Source organism: Prionailurus bengalensis, chromosome A3 (genome assembly GCF_016509475.1).
Source record: "Prionailurus bengalensis isolate Pbe53 chromosome A3, Fcat_Pben_1.1_paternal_pri, whole genome shotgun sequence".
NCBI classification, from domain to species: domain Eukaryota; kingdom Metazoa; phylum Chordata; class Mammalia; order Carnivora; family Felidae; genus Prionailurus; species Prionailurus bengalensis.
The window spans coordinates 32,683,811-32,697,183 of record NC_057354.1 but is presented as its reverse complement, the minus strand read 5'-3'; the positions used below and the strand labels follow the sequence as shown (position 1 = coordinate 32,697,183).

The 13,373-nt window shown below is 39.3% G+C and overlaps 1 protein-coding gene across 1 annotated transcript; it reads right to left on the bottom strand.

Moving 5' to 3' along the window:
• Positions 1 to 1,097: 1,097 nt before the first annotated feature.
• Positions 1,098 to 1,748, bottom strand: LOC122467054 (superoxide dismutase [Cu-Zn]-like). The gene is given in 3 exon segments (XM_043553312.1): positions 1,098 to 1,451; positions 1,453 to 1,484; positions 1,580 to 1,748. Coding segments are annotated over 3 exon segments (450 nt in total). The 3' UTR covers positions 1,098 to 1,202.
• Positions 1,749 to 13,373: the final 11,625 nt, after the last annotated feature.

Below are 13,373 nucleotides of genomic sequence, written 5' to 3'. Positions count from 1 at the left end.
TTGTACTGTACTTAACAATATTAGCACATATATTTCTTCATCCTTCTCCCTGAAAATTATCTTTATTGGTTTGTAAAAATGATACACATCCCTCCAAAAGTGTAACAAATAAATTTGTTATTTCAAAACCAAAAAAAAAAAACCAAAAACCAAAAAATACCACAAATCCATAGTAAATCATTCAAGTTATTAAAAAAGATAACAAAATTTCAAATGACTTAAAAATCATTTCATCCAGAAATAACGGTTACTAACATTTGAGGATTTTCACCATAGACATCTTTCTATGTATGTGTGTATATATATATATATATATATATACATATATATATCTTTCTATGTATGTATATATATATATTCTATGTATGTATATATATACATATATATGTATATATATTCTATGTATGTATATATATATACATATATATGTATATGTATATGTATATGTAGAGATATATATATATATATATATATATATATATATATATATGTAGAAGGAGGAGGGGAGAGAAAGGGGAAGGAAAGGAGGGAGGGAAGGAGGAAGAAAGGGAAGAACACCAACAGATTGATAAATCAATTTATAGATATAAAGATAGGAACATGGGATTATGTTACGATGGCATTTTGAAATAAAAGATTTCATTTTAATTTTTCTTGAATTTAAAAGTGAAGAAAAAGCCAAAGAATTATTTAATTTCACACAAAATGTTTCTTCACAAAAATGAAATAGTTCCTAAATTCTCTAAAAGGAACAATCTGAAAAACATTGTGTTAGGTAGTATCTACTGACTCTTCTGTGAAAAATGTGGAAAGTAGCATTCCTAATCTTATTATGTATATTCTTGTTTGTAATGGAGTTTTAGGACCATTACACTTTGTTCCATGACAGTAATTCCAATAGTTGTTTCATTTTATTTCTTTTTTTTTCAGACAATGAAGTTTAATACCCATATGATTATTAAGCCTGGCAAAATACAGAGATCATTGAAACAGACATTTTAACTGAATAGGAGTTTTATAAAATTATACAAATCTTCCAAGTGATCATAAATCAGTTCTCATTACAGGTACTTAAAGCAATTAAAAAGTCACACAAATTACACTTTTAAAGTTACAGTGTTTAATGTTTATCAAGTTAAATTTCTACAACTAGCAAGATAACATAGGAGTTACTAGGACTCAGATCGCATCCTAGGGAATATTTACTTGGCGATCCCAATGACACCACAAGCCAAACGACTCCCAGTGTTTCCCGTTTGCGTACTTTCTTCATTTCCACCTTTGCCCAAGTCATCTCGTTTCTCGTGGACCACCATCGTGCGGCCAATGATGGAATGGTCTCCTGAGAGTGCAATCAGAGAATCTTCCATAGACACGTTGGCCACACCGTCCTTGCCAGCAGTTACGTTGCCAAGGTCTCCAACATGCCTCTCTTGATCTTTCGGTCCACCAATGTTTTTTGGATAGAGGATTAAAGTGAGGGCCTGAGAAGTCCAGCGAAATCGTCCTTCAAGGATAAAGTCAACACATGAACATTTTTAAATATGCAATAATTCATGTATTAGAACACCTTGTGTACAGCCTTGTGTATTATCTTCAAACTGATGGACGTGGAATCCATGCTCTCCTTCAGTCAATCCTGTAATGGTTCCTGATACCACAACAGGCCCATTGCCCTTCTGTACGAAGTGGATGGTGTCCTCCACCGGGCCCTGGCCCTTCAGCACGCACACGGCCTTCATCTCCATGACTCTCGGGGTCCGGTCCGAGCTTCAAGGGCTCCGAGGACACCAGAGGACGCTGCAGAAGATGCCGACGTCTTCATTTTCATTCTATATGTTTCATATACTTTCATTTTCTTTTCTTTTCATTTTATTTCTATATGTTAATAGCACCACAATGCCCATGACCAACCTTCTATCATGGTTGCTTCATTTCTGATATTTTAATATTTTCCTTGACTTATTGACAAGACTAAATAATTCAGTAGTTTGTTTGGGCTTTTTTTCCCACAAGAGGAGCCCTTAGGTGTTCTAATACATGAATTATTGCATATTTAAAAATGTTCATGTGTTGACTTTATCCTTGAAGGACGATTTCGCTGGACTTCTCAGCTCATATTTTTTTCCCTCAGAATTCTGAGGACTTTGTCCTACTGTGTCTCGAGTATTTTCTGTATAGACTTTTGAGAGCAATCTGACATCTCTCCAATTAGTGATTGCTTTTGCTATCTAGATACTCATGAAAGTCTGTCCTTACATTTGTGTTTTAATAGCTTCATTAAGATTTATCTTAGTGTTGATTATTTAGTGTTGTTTCATTTTTGTTTTGGACAACATGTACCCATTACATGTGAAGATTCAAGTCTTAGAGAAACTTTCAGGAAACTCAAGATGCACAGATGTTAAGTAACTTGCTCATGATCACACAGATAATATATGGCAGGGTCTGGATTTAAATTCTGCTGTCTGATTACAGAACCCAACCCCTAGTCACTACAGTACAGTTTATCCTGATGAAGAATTGTGCAGGATATGTCCTCTCTAAGCCAGTTAGTCACTGACTACACACAACTTATTCCAAGGATATCTGCATTTGGCAGGTGTCAGTAATCTAGCCATATATAAGTCCCTCACTATTTATAAGTCACTGTCCAGAGAAAGGATGACACAGTGGGTTTTGATCATTGTGGTACTACATTCTTTTGAAGAGAAAAAAAGTAGAGGGAAGAAATGGAAAGACAAAAGTAACAGTTCAAAAGGAAACAAAAAAGAATTACCAAAGGGGGCTGATGCAGACTGATGGAAGCAGATATGGTTCTTGTTACTACATATGTTAAGGACAGCAGACCAGAAACAGCTGCATCTCTTGACTTCATCCTCAGACATCCTTTCCCCTTACCACAACTTTCCCCAACAATACTAGGTTTCCTTAATGTCAGAGCTCAGTGCAGCACCACCAAGAAGAGAGCAGATGGTGTGCAGGTGCCTGATAAGGTCAGCCCACCAGCAAACCAGCACAGGTGGCAATTCACAGATGTGTCTGAGCAGCACTGACCAGGTTCCACACCTAGTTCTCTTTGACCTAATTGGTCTGATGCCTGGAAGTCTCTACTTTGAGAGGTGTTCATTTGGGGTGACATTCTCTCTACCAAAGTCAATTTGTTATTAGGAAAGGATAAGCTTTTTGCTAGCCTTTGGCCTAGTAAGAGAACACAGTAGATTCACAAAGTTGGAAGGAGCTTTAGAGAACAGTGAGTCTACCCTCTCATTTTTTTTAACGTTTATTTATTTTTGAGACAGGGAGAGACAGAGCATGAACAGGGGAGGGTCAGAGAGAGGGAGACACAGAATCTGAAACAGGCTCCAGGCTCTGAGCTGTCAGCACAGAGCCTGACACGGGGCTCGAACTCACAGACCGCGAGATCATGACCTGAGCCAAAGTCGGCCGCTTAAACCGACTGAGCCACCCGGGCACCCCTACCCTCTCATTTTTAGGCAAAGCAGCTGGAGCTTGAGTTTTAGATTAGTGAATCGAAATCAGAAAGCCAGGGACACAGAGGCATGGGATATAGTGGCCTGAAAACTCATGAGCATGACTAGAGGAATAACTGGAGCAGGGCAGTGGGTGGGTTGTTGGTGGCCTGCCCTTTTACTGGGCAGGTGCACGCATCTCCCTGCTACTCTGAGTGTTGGCTGCTAATGGCTCCCCCTCTGTCTTTCACTCTATCTTCTCTAGAGAATTTCCATGAACCATAGGGAGCCACCTTGCCAAAGATATTATGACCCTCTCTAGGGCAGCCCAGACCTAATGACTGAGACAGAAATACAAAAGAATATCCCTCCTTACATTAAGGTGGAACCATTTCATTTCTGTGGTATAACTCATAATCCTATGTTCCCCGTGGATCAGGTTGAGGCTGGATTACAGCTAGATCACTTCTTTGCTCATACTCTACCACTACATCATCCTTCTTCCCTTACTTTTCTTTTTTATTTATTTATTTAAAAATTTTTAACATTTATTTATTTTTGAGAGACAGAGTACAAGCAGAGGAGGAGCAGAGAGAGACACACACAGAATTCGAAGCAGGCTCCAGGCTCTGAGCTGTCAGCGCAGAGCCTGATGGGGGGCTCGAATTCACAAACCATGAGATCATAACCTGAGCCAAAGTCAGACACTCAACTGACTGATCCACCCAGGCACCCCCTTTTCTTTCTTTTTAGAACACTCCCTCAATAAATTATATGTAGCTGAATTTCTGTCGTGAACTCTGCTTCCAGGAAAGCCAACCTAAGACAAGCAAGACATTAACTGGGAAGATGAGCAACTAAGTTCTTGACTTACTTAATAGCTGGCCTGAAGGAGACTGTTCTCAGAATAACCAAAGATATCCCTATTCTGTCTCTTCCTCTCTCCACTGTTTCAGCCAGGAAAAGACCTACAGAGTCTGAAATTCATTCCTTACTATACTGTCATACAAGGTGTGTATTTAGTAGGTCCAAAGAAGAATTTGCACTTCAGTTTGGTGACACAGTGACCATTCACTGAGTCTCCAGGACAATAGGTTTTAGGTGATGGCTCCAGTGTGAGGAATCCCAGAACCTTCCAAGGCTAAACATACAGCCCATTAACCACACTGCCCTATCCAGTTTAGAGTAAAATGATTCATTCATCTCTGCTTTATTAATTAGTGCCCTGGATGGAAACTCTTCTACAAGTTGAGATGAGACACAGGAACTGAAATACTTAGAAACAATAAGTATTTTATTTAGAAGTAAGACAATAACAGGGGCATCTTTGGGAACTGGAGTTTCTCTCTAAGTAAAAGGTGTCATCTAAAAGTTCAGGACTTGTCCTGTCCTGCCAAGTGATGAGATTAGCTTAAAGTCTTTCACTTTTTGCCTGGGGACCTCACTGGGATTATCATCTTCCTCCACCACTTTTTCCATCCTCAAGAATCCCTCAATCATACCTCTTCACCAAGACACCCCTGTGGTGGTGCTACATCCCCATTAAATCAGTTTGTTGTGGTATGTCAGGAGGCACAATTAGTTCTCAAAAATAATGGCTAAGGAGAACCAAGTGATCCAACAAACATCAATCGGTGTCAGCCAAGGAATTACACAATGCCCTTTAAAATGTGTTGCTTCATTTTCAGTTGCCGACTTTGCTCAAAGGGGAAGCTACCTGGGGAGCAGTTTGACTGGCATTCTTAACTTATTCTATTATTAAAGATTCAACAAATGTTTAAATCGCACTCTGACTCCAGACATTAAAACTGAAAATCATTGATTCAAGAGATGAATATAATACTGACCCTCTTTCTTTCTGGCTATCAAGAAAAAACGTTAGTAACATATAAGATATACAAAGCTGGAGCAGCAGCCTGAAAACCAACCTAAAGTCAAATAGCCATTCTCTATCAGTCAGCAGGGGCAAGCATTCACATCAAATCAAGGGCAAGTCAGCAGCATGTTGTACTACCATGACGAAGAATCCCTGAACCTCAATGGCTGAAAACAATAAGGGATTATTTGTTGTGCAGGCTACACATCTATTGCAGGTTACTGGGGACCCCAAGCTACCAGGAACATTCTCTAATCACTATGGCAGAAAATAAAAGATTACTCTGAAAATTAATTACTCAGCTTGGAATGGGCACGTCACTTTTATTCACAACTCATGATCTCAAGGATAGCTAGACATATTAAGCCAGGAGATTTAGTGGCTATACCAAAACTGCATTCTGACCCTTACACTAGCCCCAAAAGAAATATACCCATCTAAATAATTTCCTACCATTGAATTGTACTCCACTCACAAGCACTGATTACATCCTAACCATGTGCCCAGCACTCTGCTAGGTATAATACGGGTCACAGGATAAGTTTAAAATGGTTATCTGTCTCCTGAAAAGTCTCAATATAACTAGAGGATGAATCAAGAAACAACAGTCAACTATACCAAAAAAAATTCTTTTAAAGAAAACAACAAAAATAATACAAAGTAGGGCAAAATTATGTGCCAAATCATGTGATATCCACATCAAACCTATCACATTGCTCCTTTTTCTCTACCTATGTATGGAAAATTTGATCTGTTACATCAGCACTATCCAACAGAAATACAATGCAAACCACCTTTATAATTTTAAATTTTCTAATAGCTACTTTATAAAAAACAAAAAAAAACAAGTAAAATCAAATTTAATTATACATTTTATTTAACCTAATATATATGTATATATCTCTAAAATATTATTTCAACATGTAATAAACATGAAAATTACTAATGAGAGATCTCACATTCTTTTCTACATATTAAGTCTTCAAATCCAGTGTATATTTTATACTTACAGTATATCTGAGTTCAGACTAGCCCTCCAGTGCTCACATAACTAATGGCTATTCTATTGGACAGAGCAGTTCTATACAATAACCAAAATTAACATACTTACTACTAAACCGTGTGGCCAAGCATTTTTTTAACTGCTGGTACATGCCTGAAGATATTTCTGGATGATTAAAATGATAGTTTTTCTTTACAGGCTGTATTAAAGTAACTTAAAGTAGTTAGGATTGCATAGAGTGTACTAGGAAGGGAACACTGGTCCACCCAAAGTTAAGGAATTTAAGCAACAAACTAAAAACAGGTTGGGAAGGGGTTTAGAAGAGGGGCAGGAGTATCGAGGGTGTGCCTAATAAAAAGCTGCTTGTTGAGACAAGTAGGAGTGTGGCCCTTTTCTTAAAAGGTTAAACAAAAAGCAGAACCACTGTATTTCAGCAAGCTAATTACCAAGAGTGACTTTGACCTTTTCCGTTTCTGGAGATTTATGCTAGAACATTTTCCTTTGACATGGTGCAGGGCTCTTTGAATTCAGGTTGAGTATGATCAGGTGCACTTCTAGAGGAACTCTTTTTTCACATAAAGGCATACCTGTGCTCCCGACTATACTTAGGAAGAGTCACGCAATGGAAGACCCAACACCAGGATGCTGTCCATCAATTCCTTCACAACAGCCTCACCCTTCTAAGAGCCACATTTACCTTTACAGTTGAGGAAACACAGAAATAAACCATTTCACAACAGAAACTTTTGTTGACAGTGAGGGCTGTGGAACCTGAGACTTGAAAATTCTACCAGAGGCCAGTTAATCTAATAAAGCACTTGACATTAATAGATTTAGCTAGTGGGAAAATTTGAAATTCTTTCTTAAAGCCAACAGGGTCCCTTAGTGAGCTTGAGTCTTTCAGGTGGTTTTTGCTTTGGGCCCTAACATGGACCCAATTTCACACTAGATGTCCCATGGCTTCGGGACATTTATACTTCCTCACTGACCTTAGGTGTTGACCCGGTTGGTTTTATTAGTGCTAATGAAGTAAAAGGGATCTTTACAGACCCCAAGTGGGTTTGCTAACTGACTGATTCTAGTTGCCCTGTAATGCTTGCCAAACTAACAAAAGAGGGGAATCTGGTAGAGACAGGTCAATATACCCAAATACTTTTTCATTTCCAGATATACAATTTGAAAAGTAAGTGCTATTTTGTGAATGGGTCATGGGTGTTTCTTTATAATCAAAATTCTCACTTGCACCTGCCACTATGGATGCCAGACCTTCTTTCCTCTAAAAACTGCCCCTTTCAGATGGAGCCAGTAGATGTCATTTTCCTGTAATATACCTACTAACCATTGGTCAGACTTGCCCCTTATAGCCACATTCTGAAACCTAGACTCAGATTAGTTTGTATTAATAACTTTGCTTAGCTATGTAGTGAGAAAGATGAAAAATGTTTATTTGGAAATTCCACTGGTGTTAGAGGTCACCAGTGGTGGGACTGATGGAGACATCTGTGATTCAGGATTCTTTTGACCTCCTTATTTTTATTGCTTATTTATTTACTTATTTTACTGAAATTCTGGGGTGAACACAGAGCATTAAATCTCCATTTTTTTTTGTTAATTATCCATTGGTAAAGGGCACTCAAATCTGGTGATATAAAAAGAGGTAGGAACTTCCTTCTCTGATTTTGACATTCAACATATTGAAATTTTTGGAAAGATAAATTGAAGCAATGTTACTTTGCTACTAGTTCCATTTTTCAGATCCACTTCTAAAAAGCTACTGAAAAGAAATTCCTAATCCAAACAAGAACTAAACAATAATGTCTACATTGCCACCCCTGCCCCCCCCCCCCACAGGGATAAGCAGAGCATATGGCTATTTATAATAAGGACAACTGACAGCAAGGGCTTTAAAAAATGCTTTCTCTCCTGTTGTCAGTTTTGGAATGGAGTTGGAAGCAAGCAAAGTCCTGATAACATTGGTGTATTGTTCCTGTAGGTCCTAACCTCAGCAGGCTACATCAGTATCTTCTGTCTGAAGAAGTTGCTCTCTTTTCATCAAACACATTCCAGAAGTCAGCAGTAAAAGCACTGATGGGGGAGAGCAGATTGATCCATTAACTCTCACCCAGTTCCTTGGCTGAACCCTCGCTTCACATTCCAGTTATAAAGATTTGGTGAGTTATCAAACAGGAAACAAGCTCTGAAAGGAACTGCATTTTCAGAGGTTCTGGCCAAGGCTCTTTCTTGTTGCCTGTGTATCCTGGAGGGGATGAGAGATCCGCTTCCCTGAAACTCCTCTAGACCTCCATTTCTGTGTGCCTAAATTATGTGGGGACCTTGTTAAATGCATATTCTGACTACACAGTGGTGGAGCCTGTGCTTCTAATAAACTCTCAGGTAATGCTAATGATTCTGATACTTAGGCCACATTTTGAGTAGCAAGGAGCTAAAAAACACTTTGGGAATCTGCTTGAAGACAAGATAACTACATTTCCACTCAATTGAACTTTGGCTTCAAAAGTTATCCAACAATGCATCTTATATGCTTGCCCAGTGACACCGGGTCAGATATAGTGTGAATAAACACATAAGAAACAACTAAATGCGTGGTTATTCAAACACCTACCTCTCAGTGTTTTGATGAACAACACACTATATAGCTTTAAGCCCCATAGTCTCAGTGAGAGGCAGGAATCCAGGCAAGAAATATGTGTCTCCAAGGTGAAAAGATAGAGGAAGAGAATTTTCTTACTAGCTGTACTAGTAGCGTAAAGAGGAATAATGATTATTTCCTCTTTGCTAAACTCTGTTTCAGGGTGACTTTAAAGATCAGGAGGCATTACAGGTCCATTTAAGGGGACATCCCTCACTGGGGTGTAGCCTTTTAAGGCTCCATTCCATATGACTAAAATGAAGATCAAGGTTGAGATTCAAAGCACGAGAAAGTCCTGCCTTAACAGATCTAAACTTGTGGCAAGTTGTAGCTCCTCACCATAGCCCAGGTTTCGCTTTTCTCTCAACTGAAGGGCCTGAGGTGATGGTTGAATTTAATTTTAGTTTTCTCCAAGTCAAGTGACCCCCTTACCTGGAAGTAAATTCACAGAGAATGTTTGCCATCAGGCAGACCTGAACCCAGTGCTCTGGCATAGCGGCCGTGTCATTGTGGACATCATAGTTCCCTTCTACAAATGTCATTTTCTTGTCTGTAAAAATTGGAATGATGAAAATCTATCCCACAGCAATGCTCTGAGTCCTAAGTAAGCTAATGTACAGATCAAGTATGTATTTCAATTAAATAATATATTAAATAAGCCAATAAATGCATTTGCCCTTCTAATTGTGGGGAATAAAAGTAGAACATCTTTGTCTCTAGAGCAGCTTGAAATTCTGTCTGTAAGTCCATTGCTACTAGGAGTAAAGCAAGCATTGGAAATGCTGAAAGATTTCCTTCAGTGGCTAATCTGATGGCAAGGACATATTTTGGGAGAGAGAAAACCATAATTTAAAGTATCCTGACATCAATAAATATTTCCTTAGCATTTAGCTGTAAGAGCTCTGAATTCTCCATCTGTTCAGAAATTTCTAATTTCAAAATAATATGGTGCTTCAGGAGTTTGTGAATCCATAGAAATTTCAGGAAGAGCAAGTGTTGTTGCAGTTTTCCACACTTAGGGAGAAGTGTGCACTACTCTTATTTCCTTGTGGAACAAGGAAAGAAGACAAGTTGATCTCCATTACCCCTTCAGCACCATGTCTCTTAATCATATTTGGAAGCATCTCAGAAAGAACACTAGTTCTGAGCATGGGGTGAGATAGGCATTGGGGTAGACCACTGCCCAGTTACCCTGTTGACACCTTCCATGTTCACTTGGCTGCATTCTTAAGTAGCTATAATGTACACCCATCTCAGCCATTTGTTTTTGAGCTCAGATGATCCTGAGAATCTTACAGAATTGGACTAAGAGTTTATTGCTAAATGTTTGTTGAAGTGGCTGGTAATTCCTCTAAATAAGCTCCAGATAAACACTGAACTGAAAGTAAATTTTCTCTTTTCTGTTCACTTCTACTTTGGCCTAAACACAAATAAACGCCTCATGTAGATGTTCTACTCCCACTCCTTTTTCCCCACCGTTACAGAGGCTCCATTCTTCTTTCTTCTTCTTTCCTCCTCCCTCTTCCTCTTTTTAATGTTTTTTTTTTTATTTTTGAGAGAGAAAGAGAGAGCATGAACAGGGGAGGGGCAGCAAGAGAGGGAGACACAGAATCTGAAGCAGGCTCCAGGCTCTGAGCTGTCAGCACAGAGCCTGACTTAGGGCTTGAACTCACAAACCGCAAGATCACGACCCGAGCCAAAGTCCAATGCTTAATCCACTAAACCCCCCAGGTGCCCCCAGAGGACCCATTCTTCTGTGATTACTCTCCTATGCCCATTCCAGTCTTCATACACTGAGAGGGCCCGGATGACATCTAGTTGTCTAGAAAAAAGGCACTAAGTAAGTATTTATTTTCAATTAAATATCTTTTTTTTAATATTTATCCATTTTTGAGAGAGAGAGAGAGAGAGAGAGAGAGAGCATCCAAAGTGGACTCTGAGCTGACACCAGTGAGCCTGATGCAGGGCTCAAACTCACAAACTGTGAGATCATGACCTGAGCTGAAGTCAGACACTCAATCAACCGAGCTACCCAGGTGCCACTACAAGTAAATATCTTAAAATAATAGCTTTGCCTTTATTACACCTAACCAGTTTCCTTACTTCCACTCTATTCCATGCTCCACTGTGAGGCCAGAATGATATTTTCAAGAAGCAATGCTGATTGTGTCACTCTCCTATTTAAAACCCTTCATTGGCACCCTCCTGACCCTGAAATAAAGTTCTTTATGATCTGGCTTCCATTTATCTTCCCAGCCTTGTCTCTCAAATGCTTCCCACCTTCCCAGTACCCAATGCTCTACTGAAAAGCTTAGATGCACTCTGACCTGCCTTCAACACACACACACACACACACACACACACACACACACACAAACACACACACAGAGTCTGCCACTTGATATAGTCTTTCCTACCCTGCCCCTCTCACCCAACATGGACTTAATCTGTGGTTAATTCTGACTCATTAAATAAGTTTTCCACTTGGACATCACCTTCCTGAGATTAGTGCTTCTCCTGTATATATATCTGAATGTGTAGCACTGCTTGCTAGCTGTACACTCCCTTTCTAAGCTACCCTCTTGTTCATCATTATATTCCCAGCATCCAGGATGCTGTATGTAACATAATAAGGGCTCTGAAAATATTTGCTGAATAAATAAATGAATGAATGAATGAAATACTTTCTATATACTAGAGCAGAGGTTCCCAAAGTATGCTCCACAGACCAGTATCAGTTTCACTGGGTACTTAGAGATGCAAATTCTTAGGTCCCCTGAAGATCTACTGAATCAGAAATTTGGGGAGGAGGTCCCAATACTCAATTTCAGCAGATTATCCTATGATTCTGAGGCATGCTAAAGTTGGAAAACCACTGTCTTAGAGCAGTGGTACTCATCTCTGGCTGTGCATTATAATCAGCTCGGATTTTTTTTTAATGCTTGAACTATCTCCTCTGGAGTTTTTTATCCAATTAGGTTAGTGTGGATTCTAGAATACTTTTTTAGAGCTCCCCAAGTGATATTGATATGCATCCTTGATTTTCCATTTCCTCTCTCCAGCCCTACCACACACACACAAAATTACTGATAAAATGGGCACTGGTCTAGTGCCACACTACCAATGCCTCTAGCCTCCCCCCAGGACAATGTGGTAGGGCTGCATGAGATCCAGCCTAGCAGCCAAAAATCTCATTATTCCAAATGTGGTCCCTGAAATAAAGTTTGTACTCTCCAAAGGGTAGCTTGTTGGATACACAAAATCTCAGGCTCCATCCAGAACTGCTCCATCAGAATCTGTGTTTGAACTAGATACCCAGATGATTTGTGTCCATATTACAGTTTGAGAGTCACTAGCCTAGGAGAGAGAGCATTAAGCATGGTTTTATAAAGTACAGAAGTTAAATCATTTTTTGCAGGTCTTTTTATAGTTCAGGTATATAGCAGCATATAGTCAAAAGTATTTTGCCATAAGACTTTTCAATAAAACTTCTGGTCAGGGCCAGAAATTAACTCTCAAGGTCAAATGGCTTCCTTGGTTATAGCACAGAAGGGACCTCATGAGTCTTGGCTTCTGTTGACTGTTGGGTAGTGAAGGTCATTTCTCTATAAAAGTGTTTGAAAAACTAGGCCATCCAGAAAGATGGGCCAACTCAAAATAATGAATTATTGGTGCTTATAATCCAACAGCAAAAAAAATGAATGCTTACTATGGGCCAGGCATCATGCTAAGTACTCAACAAATATTAATTTATTTAATCTTCCCTACAACCCCATGAAGCAGGTGCTGTTAATTATCCCCATTATGGAAATGAAGGAAGCAGAGGCATGGAAAGTCAGGCATAGCTTAGGACTATGACCCAGAAGTGAAATCCAAACCCATCTTTCTCTGGAACCTGTGTTATTAACCACAACACTATGTTCAACAATTACTCTAAAGGAGAAGGAACAATGACCCCAAACAACTGGTTTTTTTTTTAAACATTAGTTTAAAAGCCCCTGACTGTTCCTCCTACAATTAGAAGAGCCAGAATTAAATAGAATGGTTGCTGTGCCAACCCACAGAAGTCAAATATAACCAGGCAGCAAATTAGAGTAAACATTTAGGAATCCCTTGCATGTGGCACACGACTCCACCCACCCTTCTTGGCACAAGCCAGGATGTTGATTATATGGATCCCGCTGGCATTTCATGTCCTCATGCAAGTCATACAGAGTATCCTCCTTACTGCTGAATGTGAACATGACCAGACTTATTTGAGTAATTTGGCACATTATGGTGATGACTCAATAGTGCAGACAAGGGCAAGAGCCCCAGCTTATGCATTCTTCCATCCCCCTTACCCTCTTAATTCAATCACCCATTGTACAT